Source organism: Salvelinus fontinalis, chromosome 24 (assembly GCF_029448725.1).
Source record: "Salvelinus fontinalis isolate EN_2023a chromosome 24, ASM2944872v1, whole genome shotgun sequence".
Taxonomy (NCBI): Eukaryota; Metazoa; Chordata; class Actinopteri; order Salmoniformes; family Salmonidae; genus Salvelinus; species Salvelinus fontinalis.
Window position 1 is genome coordinate 1,945,289 of NC_074688.1, and position 18,508 is coordinate 1,963,796.

Consider the following 18,508-nt stretch of genomic DNA (forward strand, 5'->3'; position numbering starts at 1 on the left):
AACAAACGTGTTTCTTTCTCTCTGAGTCTCTGGAGTTGGATTTTGAGTTCGACAGTCGAGTGTGGAACTGGGTTGTCCATGTTAGAGGTAGGAAAAAGAATCTTATTGGCTTCTTCTTGTGTGAACGAAAGGGTACTCGCACAGCGCATGGTAAGTGAGTTACCGCACAGCGCGTGGTAAGTGAAACCTCTCGTCCTCTCAAACAGAGAATCAGTGAACATAAAAGTTCAATCAGGAGAAACGACAGGGATTATCCAGTCGCTGTACATTTCAATGACCTGAAGCATGACATTTCCACCTTTAGATTTTGTGGCATAGAGAAAGTTAAGATATCAGACAGGGGAGGAGATATTAATAATACTTAGAGTAAAAGAGAATGGTTTTGGATTTTCACCCTCCAGACATTATTTCCAAAAGGACTTAATGATGAAATGCCTATGTTATGTTGTGAATTTGAACATGAAATATGTGTCTATTGTAGATTACTCTGACGTTTTTCGGATGATGTACCCAATGACTAATGAAAACTTGCTATGTCCTCATTGAGGTTTTACAGACGTGTTCAATACGCCTTATTTATACACTTTTGTAATACTTATGGAATGCTTATTGTTATATTTGGTTGCACTTATTTTTTTTCTTCCTTTGCCTCCAACCCCCTTCGATGTATAGAACGGATGTGGGTGGGGCCAGGTCTACATAAGGGTGCAAATTTTAAAAAATCACAAAAGCTCTGACGAAGGCCGTGAGGCCGATACGTAAGCTTATTAAATATCGGTGATACTATCAAGAGCAGTGTGCGGTTTCCTTTTTCCTTCAGATTATTCAAAGTAACCACCCTTTGCCTTGATGACAGCTTTGTACACTCTTGGCATTCTCTCAACCAGCTTCATGAGGTAGTCACCTGGAATGCATTTCAATTAACAGGTGTGCCTTGTTAAAAGTTAAATAGTGGAATTTCTTTCATTAATGCATTTGAGCCAATCAGTTGTGACAAGGTAGGGGTGGTATACAGAAGATAGCCCTATTTGGTAAAAGACCAAGTCCATATTATGGCAAGAACAGCTCAAATAAGCAAAGAGAAACCATCATTCCTTTAAGACATGAAGGTCAGTCAATGAGGAAAATTTCAAGAACTTTGTGAAAGTTTCTTCAAGTACAGTTGCAAAAACCATCAAGCGCTATGAAGAAACTAGCTCTCATGAGAACCGCTTCTGGAAATGAAGACCCAGAGTTACCTCTGCTGCAGAGGTTAAGTTCATTAGAATTAACTGCACCTCCGATTGCAGCCCAAATAAATGCTCAGGTAACAGACACATCTCAACATCAACTGTTCAGAGGAGACTGCATGAATCAGGCCTTCATGGTCGAATTGCTGCAAAGAAACCACTACAAAAGGACACCAATAATAAGAAGAGACTTGCTTCGGCCAAGAAACTCGAGCAATGGACATTAGAACGGTGGAAATCTGTCCTTTAGTCTGATGAGTCCAAATTCGAAAATTTTGGTTCCAACTGCCATGTCTTTGTGAGACCCAGAGTAGATGAATGGATGATCTCCACATGTGTGGTTCCTACCATGAAGCATGGAGGTGTGATTGTGTGGGGTGCTTTGCTGGTGACACTATCAATGATTTATTTAGAATTCAAGGCACACTTAACCAGCATGGCTACCACAGCATTCTGCAGCGATACGCCATCCCACCTGGTTTGCGCTTAGTGCCGCTATCATTTGTTTTTCAACAGGACAATGACCCAAAACACACCTCCAGGCTGTGTAAGGACTATTTGACCAAGAAGGAGAGTGATGGAGTGCTGCATTAGATGACCTGGCCTCCACATTCACCCGACCTCCACCCGTTTGGGATGAGTTCGATCGCAGAGTGAAGGAAAAGCAGCCAACAAGTTCTCAGCATATGTGGGAACTCTTTCAAGACTGTTGGAAAAGCATTCCTCATGAAGCTGGTTGAGAGAATGCCAAGAGTGTGCAAAGCGGTCATTAAGGCAAAGGGTGGCTACTTTGAAGAATCTCAAATAAAATATATTTAGATTTGTTTAACACTTTTTTTTTGGTTACTACATGATTCCATATGTGTTATTTACATTTACATTTAAGTCATTTAGCAGACGCTCTTATCCAGAGTGACTTACAAATTGGACAATGTCATAGTTTTGATGTCTTCACTAGTATTCTACAATGTAGAAAATAGTAAAAATAAGGAAAACCCTTGAATGAGTAGGTGTGTCCAGTCGGATCAAAACTCCAAACATCCTTCCCGACCAATCGAAGCCATCCGCATGGTCCTAAAGCACACCGTTGCCTAGTTTTGTACCACATTCCAATGATAAAACTGGGCGGGACAAAAATGCAATTTCAGAATGTGAAAGCAGCGCCAGTGAAAGTTGCACCCCTGCCTGTCAGCAACGGGTGTGGCTGAAATAGGCAAATCCACTCATTTGAAGGGGTGCCCACAGTTTAGCGCAGTAAAGGTAATTAACTACGATGACCATAATCCATTCAAGATCTGTAATTAATTCAATAAGGTAGAATCTGCAGCTAGATTTTTGTAAGTCAACTAATCGGGCTCCCGAGTGGTGCACAGTCTAAGGCACTGCATCTCAGTGCTAGAGATGTCACTACAGACCCTGGTTGTATCACAACCGGCCGCGATCGGGAGTCCCATAGGGCAGCGCACAATTGGCCCAATGTCGTCTGGGTTAGGGGATGGTTTGGCCGGGGTAGGCCGTCACTGTAAAATAAGAATTTGTTCTTAACTGACTTGCCTAGTTAAATAAAGGTAAAAAAATATAGGACTCGTTTTACAGTGGATATAGATGCTTTTGTACCCGTTTCCTCCAGCATCTTCACAAGTCCTTTGCTGTTGTTCTGGGATTGATTTGCACTTTTCGCACCAAAATACATTCATCTCTAGGAGACAGAACGCGTCTCCTTCCTGAGCGGTATGACGGCTGCGTGGTCCCATGGTGTTTATACTTGCATACTATTGTTTGTACAGATGAACATGGTACCTTCAGGTGTTTCAGAAGCTTCTAAAGCCATTACATAATTTTCTGGAATTTTCCAAGCTGTTTAAAGGCACAGTCAACTTAGTGTATGTAAACTTCTGACCCACTGGAATTGCTATACAGTGAATTATAAGTAAAATAATCTGTCTAAATAATTGTTGTAAAAATTACTTGTGTCATGCACAAAGTAGATGTCCTCACCGACTTGCCAAAATGACAGTTTGTTAAAATGAAATTTGTGGAGTAGTTGAAAAACGCGTTTTAATTACTCCAACCTAAGTGTATGTAAACTTCTGACTTCAACTGTAGGTAGTTGGTTGGATGGGCTATTTACAGATGGACTGTGTACAGCTGCAGTGATCGGTAAGCTGCTCTGACAGCTGACGCTTAAAGTTACTGAGGGAGGTATAAGTCTCCAACTTCAGTGATTTTTGCAATTCGTTCCAGTCATTGGCAGCAGAGAACTGGAAGGAAAGGCGGCGTTGACTTTGGGGTTGACCAGTTAAATATACCTGCTGGAGCGCGTGCTACGGGTGGGTGTTGCTATGTTGACCAGTGAGCTGAGATAAGGCGGAGCTTTACCTAGCAAAAATGTATAGATGACCTGGAGCCAGTGGGTTTGGCGACGGATATGTGGCGAGGACCAGCAAACGAGAGCATACAGGTCGCAGTGGTGGGTAGTATATGGGGCTTTGGTGTCAAAACGGATGGCACTGTGATAGACTGCATCCAATTTGATAAGTAGAGTGTTGGAAGCTGTTTTGTAAATGACATCGCCAAAGTCAAGGATCTGTATGATATTTAGTTTTACGAGGTTATGTTTGGCAGCATGAGTGAAGGAGGCTTTGTTTTGAAATAGGAAGCTGATTCTAGATTTAACTTTGAATTGGAGATGTTTAATGTGAGTCTGGAAGGAGCGTTTACAGTCTAACTAGACACCTGGGTATTTATAGTTGTCAACATATTCTTAGTCAGAACCGTCCAGAGTAGTGATGCTTTTCGGGCGGGTGGGCAGGTGCGTGCAGCGAACGGTTGAAGAATATCAACATATTCTTAGTCAGAACGTCCAGAGTAGTGATGCTTTTCGGGCGGGTGGGCAGGTGCGTGCAGCGAACGGTTGAAGAGCATGCATTTTGTTTTCCTAGCATTTAAGAGCAGTTGGAGGCCACGGAAGGAGTGTTGTATGGCGTTGAAGCTCGTTTGGAGGTTTGTTAACACAGTGTCCAAAGAAGGGCCAGACGTGTACAGAATGGTGTTGTCTGCGTAGAGGTGGATCAAAGAATCCCCTGCAGCAAGAGCGACATTATTGATATATACAGAGAAAAGAGTCGGCCCGAGAATTGAACCTTGTGGCACCCCCATAGAGACTACCAGAGGTCCGGACTACAGGCCCTCCGATTTGACACACTGAACTCTATCTGAGAAGTAGTTTGTGAACCAGGCGAGGCAGTCATTAGAGAAGCCAGGGCTGTCGATAAGAATACGGTGATTGACAGAGTCGAAAGCCTTGGCCAGGTTGATGAATACAGCTGCACAGTATTGTCTCTTATCGATGGCAGTAATGATATCGTTTAGTATCTTGAGCGTGGCTGAGGTGCACCCGTGACTAGCTTAGAAACAAGATTGCATAGCGGAGAAGGTACGGTGGGATTCGAAATGGTCGGTGATCTGTTTGTTCACTTGGCTTTTGAAGACTTTAGAAAAGCAGGGCAGGAATTATTGAAATGAATAGGGGAGTCTCACACTCTGCAAAAGTTAGGAGTCTAGTGGAGCAGGCCAGATACTCGTGTCATGGCCAAATGGCGTCTCCCCTCAGCTGTTAACATTCTCTATAAGAGTTTGCTGGACTAATCTGTATATAATGACACTGTGTGTAATGCTATTATGTATGTTGTATGTCTAATATATATATCTTTTTTAAGCACTTGCACATCTGTGTCTGCTTTTAGCAATTTGGTAATATCTTGCCAGTATCTTATAAAAATATGTATTCAAGCTTACGTGTCGACCTCTAGGCGGCAGAGCTTTTATGTCACTTTTTACCTACCTGTAAGTGCCAAAGACAAATGACTTAAAAAAAAATAATAATATAACAGCAATACAATTTAAACCTTAGCTGGTATTTTTTATCTCATCAGACGTCGAGGATGTACACGGTCCCGTTGTACGAGGACCTTTGTTCCGGGGTGATGAAGTGCTTTGCAGCTGAGGTGTTCTACCAGACACAGGCCCGCCTCCACCCCAACCTCCGACGGACACTCCAGCAGATCCTGTTCCAGACCAGTGCCTTACCCACTCCCACAAGCTCTGTCCCCTCCCTACTACACCCCACCCCCTCTTCACCCAGCCCCACCCCCAGTGACCAACTGGGGCCCGCCGACCCCCCCACAACTGGTACTATCGCACTACGTGACGTCAACGTGTCCGCCTGAGCGGCCGGTAGAAGAGAAGAGAGACATACATGCACTGTGAGAGAGACAGAGAGAGAAGGGGGTGGCATGTTGAAAAGGTGAAGAACTGTAAGACTTGAAATGACTGCAGTTTCAGCCAAACATCATCTGTGCTTGACTGAGACTGACAGTGAGTGACAAAAGACCACCGGGTTCATACACATGCACACACAGTTACACACATATGCACACTGTGTGTGTACAGTGCATTCGGAAAGTATTCAGACACCTTGACTTTTTCCACCTTTTGTTACGTTACAGCCTTATTCTAAAATGTATTCAATCGTTTTTTTCTCTCATCTATCTACACACAATACCTCAATGACAAAGCAAAAACTGTTTTTTTTAGACATTTTTGCAAATGTATTAAAAATATGAAAACATAACTATTCAGACCCTTTATTCAGTACTTTGTTGAAGCACCGTTGACAGTGATTACAGCATCGAGTCTTCTTGGGTATGGCGCTACAAGCTTGACACTTGCATTTGGGGAGTTTCTCCCGTTCTGTCATGTTGGATGGGGAGCGTTGCTGAACAGTTATTTTCAGGTCTCTCCAGAGATGTTAGATCGGGATCAAATCCGGGCTCTGGATGGGCCACTCAAGGACATTCAGACACTTGTCCCAAAGCCACCCCTGTGTTGTTTTGGCTGTGTGCTTAGTGTCGTTGTCCTGTTGGAAGGTGAACCGTCGCCCCCAGTCTGAGGTCCTGAGAGCTCTGGAGCAGGTTTTCATTAAGGATCTCTCTACTTTGCTCCGTTCATCTTTCCCTTGATCCTGACTAGTCTCCCAGTCCCTGCCACTGAAAAACATCACCACATTATGATGCTGCCACCACTGTGCTTCAGCGTAGGGATGATGCCAGGTTTCCTCCAGATGTGTCGCTTGGCATTCAGGCAAAATAGTTCAATTTTGGTTTCATCAGACCAGACCAGAGGATCCAAGCGGGCTGTCATGTGCCTTTTTAAGGAGTGGCTTTTGTCTGGTTCTTGGTCACCTCCCTGACCAAGGCCCTTCTCTCCTGATTGCTCAGTTTGGCTGGGCAGCCACCTCTAGGAAGACTATTAGTGGTTCCCAAATTCTTCCATTTAAGAATGATGGAGTCCACTGTGTTCTTGGGGACCTTCAATGCTGCAGACATTTGTTGATACCCTTCCCCAGATCTGTGCCTCGACACAATCCTGTTTCTGAGCTCTACGGACAATTCCTTCGACTTCATGGCTTGGTTTTTGCTCTGACATGCACTGTCACCTGTGGGACCTTATATAGACAGGTGTGTGCCTTTCCAATCAATTTCATTTACCACAGGTGGAAACATCTCAAGGATGGTCAATGGAAACAGGATGCACTTGAGCTCAATTTCGAGTCTCATAGCAAAGGGTCTGAATAAGGTATTTCTTTTTTAATTTGCAAAAAAAATCCCCAAAATCTGTTTTCTCTTTGTCATTACGGGGTATTGTGTGTAGATTGATGAGGAAAACATTTTATTTAATACATTTTAGATTTAAGGCTGTAACGTAACAAAATGTGGAAAAGTCAAGGGGTCTGAATACTTTCTGAATGCACTGTAAATGCGTATTTATATATTGAGTCTGATTTTTGTAAGCTAACCTTTTGAAGCCTCTCTGGGAAGGACGACAATGTTGTATATGTGTGTGTGTGCGCATGCACTTCATGAATAGAGGTAACCGTCTATTGACTGTTTGCACACATGTTGTGTGTCCTGCTTAGCGCTAGGATTATGGCTTCATGAGCCTGCAGCTTGTGCCCTAGACTAATTTACAGAGAGAGTGAGCCACCAAATGTCCCTCTGCCCAGTCTGTAGTCTGAGAGAGGAGAGCCCTGCTGGCCCCAAATGGCGCTCTATTCTCTACATATTGCACTCCTTTTGATCAGACTGCATAGGGCAGTGGTTCTCAAACGTCTGGGGGTCCCCGAAAAGAGATCTCACAAATGTGTTGTAGCCCTGAACTAGCTCACCTGATTGACAAAGTCAAGGGCTTGATGGTTAGTTGACAAGTTGAGTCAGGTGTGCTAGGTGTGAAATAGATCAAATGCATAGAATGGCTGGGGGTCCCTGCGGATAGGTTCGGGAACCGCTACCATAGATGGGGCTATGGTCAAAAGTAGTACACTACATAGGAATGACACAATGGAGCCCAGGGCCCATAGCATTTGGGACTCAAGCCTCTGTATGCTCCGTTAAACACTACACACTTTAACCCTGCCTTTTAATAATTACAATAGATTATTTCCACATTTGGAATATCCAACAGGAAGGCTTATCCAGGAATAGAAGTGGAATTCCCCCCGCTCACTCTCTTCCCTTTACACCTGGGCTGTGTCTCAGTAGTCTAAACAGCCTTCCTCGCCTCGTCTCCTTGCCCTCATCTGCACTTATCTGAAAGAATTGAACATTTACTGAAATGAAAGTCCAATCGGCTCAATGATAGATTGGGCTTCTTTGACAACTTTGCTTTTACTTATCAACTGTCTTAAGTAGGGAAGGTTGGTAGGCCTACTACTTTACACTATTGAGACGCAGCCCCCACAGTGCAAAACCCTCTCCCGTAGAGATGTCGAGAAGGGAGAGGTTAAGGTCACACGTGCCTTCAAACTGGAGCTCTGCTATTCGTCTGGGTCGCGTTCAGTCCTTTGACGTGCATCCACCTACCCAGGTGGCGTGCAACTTTACAGGACCTTCAGATAAGAATTTATTGAACAGACATGCAACTTTGTCCTGAAGAATAGGGAATCGTTGTCGGCTATATAGAACGTGGCACCCTCCTGAACGCGACCCTTGTCAACAGTGACAGTGTCTGCCTTCTGGACTTCTCTCGTTCAGGCGTGATTGCCATTTCCAAAGCTACAGGTAATTTTGATTCTGTGATTGACTAAAGAGAGGGGTGGGGTGTATGTCAATGACGTATTAATGAATAGCTGGGCTGAAATGTTAACTGATTTTGTACACGTTTTGTTTTAACGTTTCCTCCCAACATTATTATTTATGAATTGTGAACCTCTCAGCATAGAAATGTGAGGGGCAGAATGTTTGTGTTTTGATGATAAAATGAGATTACATTGTTTAACAGTGACTGTACCGGCAGTCTTCAGCTATCCTCCGATGCCTTACCTAATGTACAATATTGTTACTGTACAACACAGAGGGGATAGCCTAGCAGGTTTGTCTCCGATGTTTTACAAGTAATAAAAAAGCATTGAGACTCAACATTGACGTTTGCCTCTAGACTGGTGCTTTTCAAAACAAACTGCGTTGATATTGTGAGTGAAAAGGGGAAACGTGTCAACTCAGGTTATGTAGGCCTACTAGTCCACAAGAGGGCGCACTGATGGGTTTTATCCTATAGGCCTTGTGTTGGCATCTGTATGGCACTTGGGCCCAGTTTCCCAAAAGCATCTTAGTCTTAAATTCATCGTTAAATCTTCGAGCAGTTTCCTAAAACCATTGTTAGTCAAGCTGCACTTAAATAAAGGGGGCATATAATCAGACAATGAAAGCTCTTACAATATTTGATGATTACATTTCTCTAAAACAGGGTATATAGGCTACATGTGCACCACCAAGTCAGAACAGTAGGCTAAATTATGAGGGGGATAGCGACCAAATGATTTGGGTGAGGCACATGGGCTACTAACAGCTTACTACAGAACATACACTTAGTATTACTTTCTTAGCTACAGTATACATATCTCCCGGGCATATTACATAATTTATGCAGTAAAATACAAGACATGTTGGACTTGTTGTGTTGTGCTCACTTGAACAGGAAGTTGGGGCAGCGGTCCTTGTGGGCAAATTTTGTCATCAAAGTCTGGCGTTCTCTGGATAAACATGCAACACTATGGTTCAGAAAAATTGGAATACATTGGCCATGCTGTCAATCCAGCATGACTTCAGTGAGGTCAAGACAACTGGGAACTTGGTCTAATCATGACGTCAGTGATCTTCAGGTCGGAGCTCTAGAAAAACGATAACTAATTAAATCCAGGCAAACAGTGGTTATCGTAACATATCATAGACTGGCTAGTCAGTTGGTTTGCTAAGACAAGGTTAAGACGTCATGGGTTGATCAGGTGGCAGCGTGACCTTTCCTCGAGTTCTGCGAGCGAAACCGGAGGGAAGCAGTGGTCTAAAATGTCAAACTTAACATTGGAGGGGGACTGATTTTATAACCATTTCTCCAGAAGATGAAGCATTGCTTACAAGCATGAGCGAGCAGTTAAAAAAACTGGATCTATTGCCTGGACTACTGGGGGAGGTTGAGGCCTTAGTTCGTCTAGTCCTCGATAAATTATATGTAAACAACCAAATGTTCAAGGACTCGGGGGTTACAACGTGGCTGAGTGATGATAGCTACCTCCATATTTGCACCGCATTACACAGTACAAATATGGATGAATTCGTTTTTTTTACCCAAATATTTTTTTGCAAATACTAGGTTATTATTATTTTAATATAAATGTTGTACATTCATGCAGTATGGAGCCGTGGACTTAAAATAAAGTTTGATTTATGGTAATGCAGAATGGGTGTGATGAACTTAACCTTTTTCTATTTAGGCAATATGGAACTCTGGACTATATGGACGTAATATCAGGTTTTGATTTAGGGGAAGGCGAAGATGGGTAAGTCTGACCTTTTTTCTTTATGATTTTTTTATTTAATTTGAAGATTGTACATTAGAAATACCAAGTTTTTTTTTTTAGTTGAATATGATATGGCCTAATTGTAGAGGTCGGGTATATTATGACTTAAAAGCTGTTATATAGTGCAGCCCTTGTTCGCCGATGTGAATCGGATCTTTTAAGATAAAATGTAATATAAATATTTTTTCCTTCTTCTTTTTTTGGTCGGAATACAACAGGATATAATGAGGACTACGTGACATATGTCTTGCATGTAATGGACATAAAAAAGGACTGGTCTTGCGATATATTTAGGTCGTTTTGTCTTCATTTTATCCAAAAATGTTCTAACAATTGAATCCAATGAACTGAGCAGACTGGGCTGACATGCTTATAGCCTTGCTAGGACTTGCTAATATGAGCATGCATTTATAATATTGTACTGTTATTATTTCTATTCATATCTATTGTTGGAACTATTTATTTTTTTCTGCAAGTTTCCATGTTATTTGGTTAGTTGTCGTAAGCAGCCTCAGATATTTATGTTTTCATGGGACTGCTCATATTTCATATATAATTGGCCAACGCCAATTGTCGGCCAAGGGTTTGATTTAGGACGCAAATGTGCGTCAATAGTCAGGGAGATGGTCTGATGGTCTTAGTGACAACAGACCTAGATATGGGGGGAGGTTTTAGTGGGTGGAATATTAGGACAATTGGAGGTTTACACAGTTGCAGCTACAGTATGCTTAACAGTGAAAATTATTATGGTACAGCTATATGTACACTTAATCATCATGGTGCTTTTTAATGGTAAGTTTACAAACATTGGTTGTGGTAAGTATAATTGAAACGTGGGTACCATTATGGTAAGTGGGGAAATAAGTATAGCAAGTTATAATTGTAATGGCTTTGCAGATGATAAAAAAATATAAATTTTTACATGGCTAAAAGAGAAAGAATATAATATCTATTGTTTACAGGAAACTCATTTTACAAATATAGTTGAGGTTGGGTGGAAAAAGGACTCGGAGGGAGAAATATATTTTTGTCATGTACAAAGAAACTCAAAAGTTGTGATTACTAATTAATACAAATTTTGATCCGATTGTGCAAACTGTGGAAACAGATTCGCAAGGAAGATGGATTATTTTAAATATGCTATTGAACCAAAAACAGATCTGGCTAATTAATCGAAATGGGCCAAATAATGATGATCCACACTTTTTGAAAATATATATATAATAATCTATTGAGCTCACAAGCAACGTATGAATCTATTATGGTGGGAGATGATAAAACGGTTTTAAGTACCTCAATAGATCGTAAAGGAAATCACTCTACAAACTATCACCCTCAAGCACTGAAGGAGATCAAAGATCATGGATACATTAGAACTAGTAGATATATAAAGGTTGAAAAACCCTGACCTAGTGAGATATATATGGAGGCTTTATCAAGCTTGCAGTCTTGATTACTTCCTAGTCTCGTTCTTGCTGGCATCAAAAAAGTCAAAGTACTAGTAGGAAACCGAATACGATCAGACCACAATCTAATTGGCCTCCATATAACTCTTACAAAATTCCACGTGGACGGGAACATTGGAAATTTTATCAAAGCCTATTGGATGACAATTTGTTCTTAACTAATACAAAATAACTCATAATTTACTTTTTTTGTACAACATAGGTACAGCAGATCCCCATATTGTATGTGACACTTTCAAATGTACTTTTAGAGGCAATTAAATACAATACTCATCATTAAAACGAAAGCAATTCAGGTCAAGAGATTAGACTAATAAAGGAAATAGAGGAAGTGAATTGCTTATACAATGGGTTAAAGTTATGTACAGAAACAACAGATGTAAATAACTTCTCAGAAAGTATTGAGCTTTTAAGAGGAGTGAAACAAGGCTATCTGTTGTCTCCATATCTATTTATTATGGCCATTGAAATGCTAGCTATTAGAATTAGATCCAACAAGAACATTAAGGGGTTAGAAATCCAGGGGAGTTTTTTCTTAAGTCCGCAATCTGGATCCCTGCACAGTCTCATTGAAGATCTTGATCCCTTTTCTAGCGTCTCTGGATTAAAACCTAATTATGACAAGTGTACCATATTACGTATTGGATCGCTACACTTTTTTTACACTACCTTGTAGTTTACCATTAAAATGGGCAGATGATGAAGTAGACATACACTACCGGTCAAAAGTTTTAGAACACCTACTCATTCAAGGGTTTTTATTTATTTTTACTTTTTTATACATCTACAAAAATAATAGTGAAGACATCAAAATTGTGAGATAACACATATAGAATAATGTAGTAATCAAAAGAAAATTACATATATTTTATATTTGAGATTCTTCAAATAGCCACCCTTTGCATTGATGACAGCTTTGCACACTCTTGGCATTCTCTCAATCAGCTTCATGAAGTAGTCAGCTGGAATGCATTTCAATTAACAGGTGTGCCATCTTAAAAGTTACTTTGTGGAATGTCTTTCCTTAATGCATTTGAGCCAATCAGTTGTGTTGTGACAAGGTAGGGGTGGTATACAGAAGAAAGTCCAATTTGGTAACAAACCAAGTCCATATTATTGGAAGAACAGCTCAAATAAGCAAAGAGAAACGACAGTTCGTCATTACTTTAAGACATGAAGGTCAGTCAATGCGGATCATTTCAAGAACTTTGAAAGTGCAGTCACAAAAACCATCAAGCGCTATTATAAAACTGGCTCATGAGGACCGCCACAGGAATGGAAGACCCAGAGTTACCGCTGCTGCAGAGAATAAGTTCATTAGAGTTACCAGCCTCAGAAATGGCAAAGAAACCACTACTAAAGGACACCAATAAGAAAAAGAGACTTGCTTGGGCCAAGAAACATGAGCAATGGACATTAGACCGTGGAAATTTGTCCTTTGGTCTGTAGTCAAAGTTAGAGATTTTTGGTTCCAAACGATGTGTCTTTGTGATACACGGTGTGGGTGAACGGATGATCTCCACATGTGTATTTCCCACCGTAAAGCATGGAGGTGTTATGGTGTGGGTGTGCTTTGCTCGTGACACTGTCTGATTTATTTAGAATTCAAGAAACACTTAACCAGCATGGCTACCACCGCATTCTTCAGCGATACACCATCCCATCTGGGTTGTAATGTAGAAAATAGTCAAAATAAAGAAAAACCCTTGAATGAGTAGGTATTCTAAAACTTTTGACCATTAGTGTATTTGGTATTCACATCTCAAAAAATATAAATTAACTTACCACAATTAATTTCAATAGAAAGTTAGCAAAAATAGATAATATTCTGCAACCATGGAGAAGTAAATACTTGTCTATTTATGGGAAAAATCACATTGATTAACTCTTTGGTCACAGTTTACTTACTAACGGCACTGCCTACTCCAGATGACTCGCTTTTTAAATCATATGAGCAAAACATATTTCATTTTATTTGGAATGCTAAGACAGACAAAATTGCACGTGCCTATTTGTACAATGAATATGAGTTTGGGGGGCTAAAATTATTCAGCTTTAAACCTCTCACTAAAAGCTTCACTCATACATAAATTATACTTAAACCCAAAATGGTTCTCCAGTAGATTATTAAGAAAGTCTCATCCTTTGTTCAAAAATTGCCCTTTTGCCTTTTATAAGGATTACAACTTCTCATTTCTGACATTGAAAGTAAAATTTTGTTTAAAGTATCACCCTTTCTTCAACAAGCCATACAAAGCTGGTTACAATTTCAGTTTTATCCTCCAGAAAAGATAGAACAACAAAAACAACAATTACAACAAATGTCATGGTTAAACTCAAATACACTGATTTAAAAAAAAAATGCAATACTTTTATGGATTTTTTTTGCAAATTGTATTATATTTATTAATGATAGTATGAATAGAAATGGAGGAGTTAACGAAAATATATGGGAATATCTGCTCAATCCAAATTTACAACCAACTGATTGCAGCACTACCACAAAAATGGAGGAGGCAAGTGGAAAAGGGAGAGAAGGTAGGGAACTTGTTTTCCTGCCATATGATAAAGATACAAATTGGCTGAAAGGAACTGGCATGAATAGAAAATGACAAACATTTTGATAGCTGTGCCATAGAGGTTGCAAAATAAATGGGAGGAGATTTTCGATGTACCAATTCCATGGCATATGATACAAAAAAACTACACTTGATTTAACACTTAAGGTTTTTAAATTTCAATTATTATATAAAATTCTTGCCACAAACAGAATGCTATATACAGTTGAAGTCGGAAGTTTACATACACTTATTTTGGAGTCATTAAAACTCGTTTTTCAACCACTCCACAAATTTCATCTTAATTAACAAACTATAGTTTTGGCAAGACATATACTTTGTGCATGACACAAGTAATTTTTACAACAATTGTTTACAAACAGATTATTTCACTTTCACAATTCCAGTGGGTCAGAAGTTTACATACACTAAGTTGACTGTGCCTTTAAACAGCTTGGGAAATTCCAGAAAATGATGTCATGGCTTTAGAAGCTTATGTTAGAGTAATTGACATCATTTTAGTCAATTGGAGGTGTACCTGTGGATGTATTTCAATTCCTACCTTCAAATTCAGTGCCTCTTTGCTTGACGTCAAGGGAAAATCAAAAGAAATCAGCCAAGACCTCAGAAAAAAATTGTAGACCTCCACAAGTCGGGATCATCCTTGGGAGCAATTTTCAAATGCCTGAAGGTACCACATTCATCTGTATAAACAATAGTATGCAAGTATAAACACCATGGGACCACGCAGCCGTCATACCACTCAGGAAGGAAAAGCATTCTGTCTCCTAGAGATGAACGTACTTTGGTGAGAAAAGTGCAAATCAATCCCAGAACAACAGCAAAGGACCTTGTGAAGATGCTGGAGGAAACAGGTACAAAAGTATCTATATCCACAGTAAAACGAGTCCTATATCGACATAACCTGAAAGGCTGCTTAGCAAGGAAGAAGACACTGCTCCAAAACCTCCATTAAAAAGCCAGACTATGGTTTGCAACTGCACATGGGGACAAATATTGTACTTTTTGGAGAAATGTCCTCTGGTCTGATGAAACAAAAATAGAACTGTTTGGCCATAATGACCATCGTTATGTTTGGAGGAAAAAGGGGGAGGCTTGCAAGCCGAAGAATACCATCCCAACTGTGAAGCATGGGGGTGGCAGCATCATGTTGTGGGGGTGCTTTGCTGCAGGAGGGACTGGTGCACTTCACAAAATAGATGGCATCATGAGGAAAATTATGTGGATATATTGAAGCAACATCTCAAGACATCAGTCAGGAAGTTAAAGCTTGGTCGCAAATGGGTCTTCCAAATGGACAATGACCCCAAGCAAAATGGCGTAAGGACAACAAAGTCAAGGTATCGGAGTTGCCATCACAAATCCCTGACCTCAATGCAATTTGTGGGCAGACCTGAAAAAGCGTGTGCGAGCAAGGAGGCCTACAAACCTGACTCAGTTACACCAACTCTGTCAGGAGGAATTGGCCAAAATTCCCACAATTTATTGTGGGAAGCTTGTGGAAGGCTACCCTAAACGTTTGACCCAAGTTAAAACTTCTCTGGGATATGTGGGACGCTAACGTCCCACTTGGCCAAAAGCCAGTAAAAATGCAGCGTGCCAAATTCAAATAAATTACTATAAAAATCAATCTTTCATGAAATCACACATGAAAGACACCAAATTAAAGCTACTCTTGTTGTGAATCCAGCCAACATGTCTGATTTCAAAAAGGATTTACGGCAAAAGCACACCAATTGATTATGTTAGGTCAGTACATAACCACAGAAAAACACAGCCATTTTCCCAGCCAAAGATAGGAGTCACAAAAAGCAGAAATAGAGATAAAATTAATCACTAACTTTTGATGATCTTCATCAGATGACACTCATAGGATATCATGTTACACAATATATGTATGTTTTGTTCAATAATGTGCATATTTATATCCACAAATCTCCGTTTACATTGGCGCCATGTTCAGAAATGCCTCCAAAATATCCGGAGAAATTGCAGAGAGCCACATCAAATAACAGATATACTCATCATAAACTTTGAAAGATACATGTTTTACATAGAATTAAAGATACACTTGTTCTTAATGCAACCGCTGTGTCAGATTTTAAAAAACTTTATGGAAAAAGCAAACCATGCAATAATCTGAGACGGCGCTCAGATATAAACAACATTTCTCCACCATGTTGGAGTCAACAGAAATACGAAATTACATTATAAATATTCCCTTCCCTTTGATGATCTTCAGAATGCACTCCCAGGAATTGTAGTTCCACAATAAATTGTTGTTTTGTTCGATAATGTCCATTATTTATGTCCAAGTAGCTACTTCTGTTGGCACGTATAGTACACATATCCAAACGCTCATGCAGATCCAGGCGAACGTCGGACGAAAACTTCAAAAAGTTATATTACAGGTCGAATAAACTTGTCAAACTAAGTAGAGAATCAATCTTTAGGATGTTGTTATCATAAATATTCAATAACGTTCCAACCCGGAGAATTCCTTTGTGTCTATAGAAGTAATGGAACGCAAGTCGATATCATGTGGAATGCGCATGACCAGGAACTGGCACTCTGCCAGACCACTGACTCAAACACCTCCCATCCGGCCCCACATCCCAGTAGAGGCTTCATTTAACGTTCTACAGACTGTTGACATCTAGTGGAAGGATTTTTTTCTCAGGTTTTTGCCTGCCATATGAGTTCTGTTATACTCACAGACATCATTCAAACAGTTTTAGAAACGTCAGAGTGTTTTATATCCAATAGTAATAATAATATGCATATATTAGCATCTGGGACAGAGTAGGAGGCAGTTCACTCTGGGCACGCTTTTCATCCAAAGTGAAAATGCTGCCCCCTATCCTAGAGAATTTAAAGGAAATGCTACCAAATACTAATTGAGTGTATGTAAACTTCTGACCCACTGGGAATGTGATTAAATAAAAGCTGAAATAAATCATTATCTCTACTTTTATTCTGACATTTTACATTCTTAAAATAAAGTGGTGATCCTAACTGACCTTAGACAGGGGATTTTTACTAGGATTAAATGTCAGGAATTGTGAAAAACTGAATTTAAATGTATTTGGCTAAGGTGTATGTAAACTTCCGACTTCAACTGCATATGCCTAATTTAGAGTTATTAATGTAACTAGTTGTTATACAAACATTGGGATATATTTTTAAATGTTTAATACATTATAAGGCTGCATGATGCGAATCTAATGATGATTTGAAAAAAAAGTATCTTGAAAGGCATGAGTACTGCTTTGTTTTTTTGCGCAGGCTGTACATATTTCGTCAGTCTCTCATTCACAATTTGAGAAGCCCTTGATAATGTCTCGAATTTCCCCACGGCATCAAGGTCGTGTGCCTGCCTGCTCCGAGGCTCTCCATCACGTGATCGGGTCTTTCTCACAGGCTACAATTGAAGACGGACACAAAGCACTAGCCTATGTCAATCTACTATCCCCCATAGTACAAAAATGTACCTATTCTATTCTGTGCGAGAAATAAATATTCCAAGCATAGTCTGGGACAGTTGTGTGATGCGATAGATCCCAAATGAATACAACCACTAGAATCAAACAAATGTTTTATTTAATGAGGATGATACAACAGTTCAGAAACTTTAGCTTAAAATGTTTATAAACTATTAGGCTTTTTCTTCACATTATAAGCACAGCAATGCTTATAAGCTATAAGCACACATGTTCCATTAGCGAAAAAAAACATTATCAAAAGTGACCGTGACCGCAAATGCAATTTTGCATGCAATGCTTTTATTATAAATGTGCATTTTTATGGTGAAAATGATCTTCCCCAAACTTGAAACTCATGCGCTGTTTATGTATGCCAGTTAGGCTCTACACACACCTTGTAAAGCGGATTCATGTGCTTAATTTTAAGAAGTTGTTTGGCCACTTTAGTTGTGATTACAAACCTTAACAAAACATATAGGCCTATGGGCTAGGCTACATGAGGTGTGCGACTATGATTTCAAAAAAGTCAAACAAAAATGTATTGTTTCTTGCCTTTTGCTGGGAATCATTCACAAATGATATAATTCACAAGTAATATTCTAATATTGTCACACATCAGACTATTCTTGATGTAATCTTGTCTTTACATATACTAAATAATATATTTGTGAAATTCGTTTTTATTTAGAATGGACCATTATCATAAGTCGTTTTTGGGGTATCTGTACTTTACTATTTATATTTTTGACAACTTTTAATTTTACTAGGAAAAGAGACCCTTAAACCAAGAATTGGGACCACACAGCCACTCCACTGAATAGCAGGCTAATGATTGATT

General features: G+C 39.9%; 1 protein-coding gene across 2 annotated transcripts in view; it reads left to right on the forward strand.

Moving 5' to 3' along the window:
• The window catches only part of rnpepl1 (arginyl aminopeptidase like 1), a 34,984-nt gene extending 26,274 nt beyond the window's left edge, over positions 1-8,710 (forward strand). For both annotated transcript variants that reach the window (XM_055879352.1, XM_055879351.1), the window contains one exon: positions 5,165-8,710. In XM_055879352.1, coding sequence (XP_055735327.1) covers positions 5,165-5,458 — 294 coding nt within the window. In that variant the 3' untranslated portion in view covers positions 5,459-8,710. The remainder of the gene's footprint in view (positions 1-5,164) is intronic.
• The last annotated feature ends 9,798 nt before the right edge of the window (positions 8,711-18,508 follow it).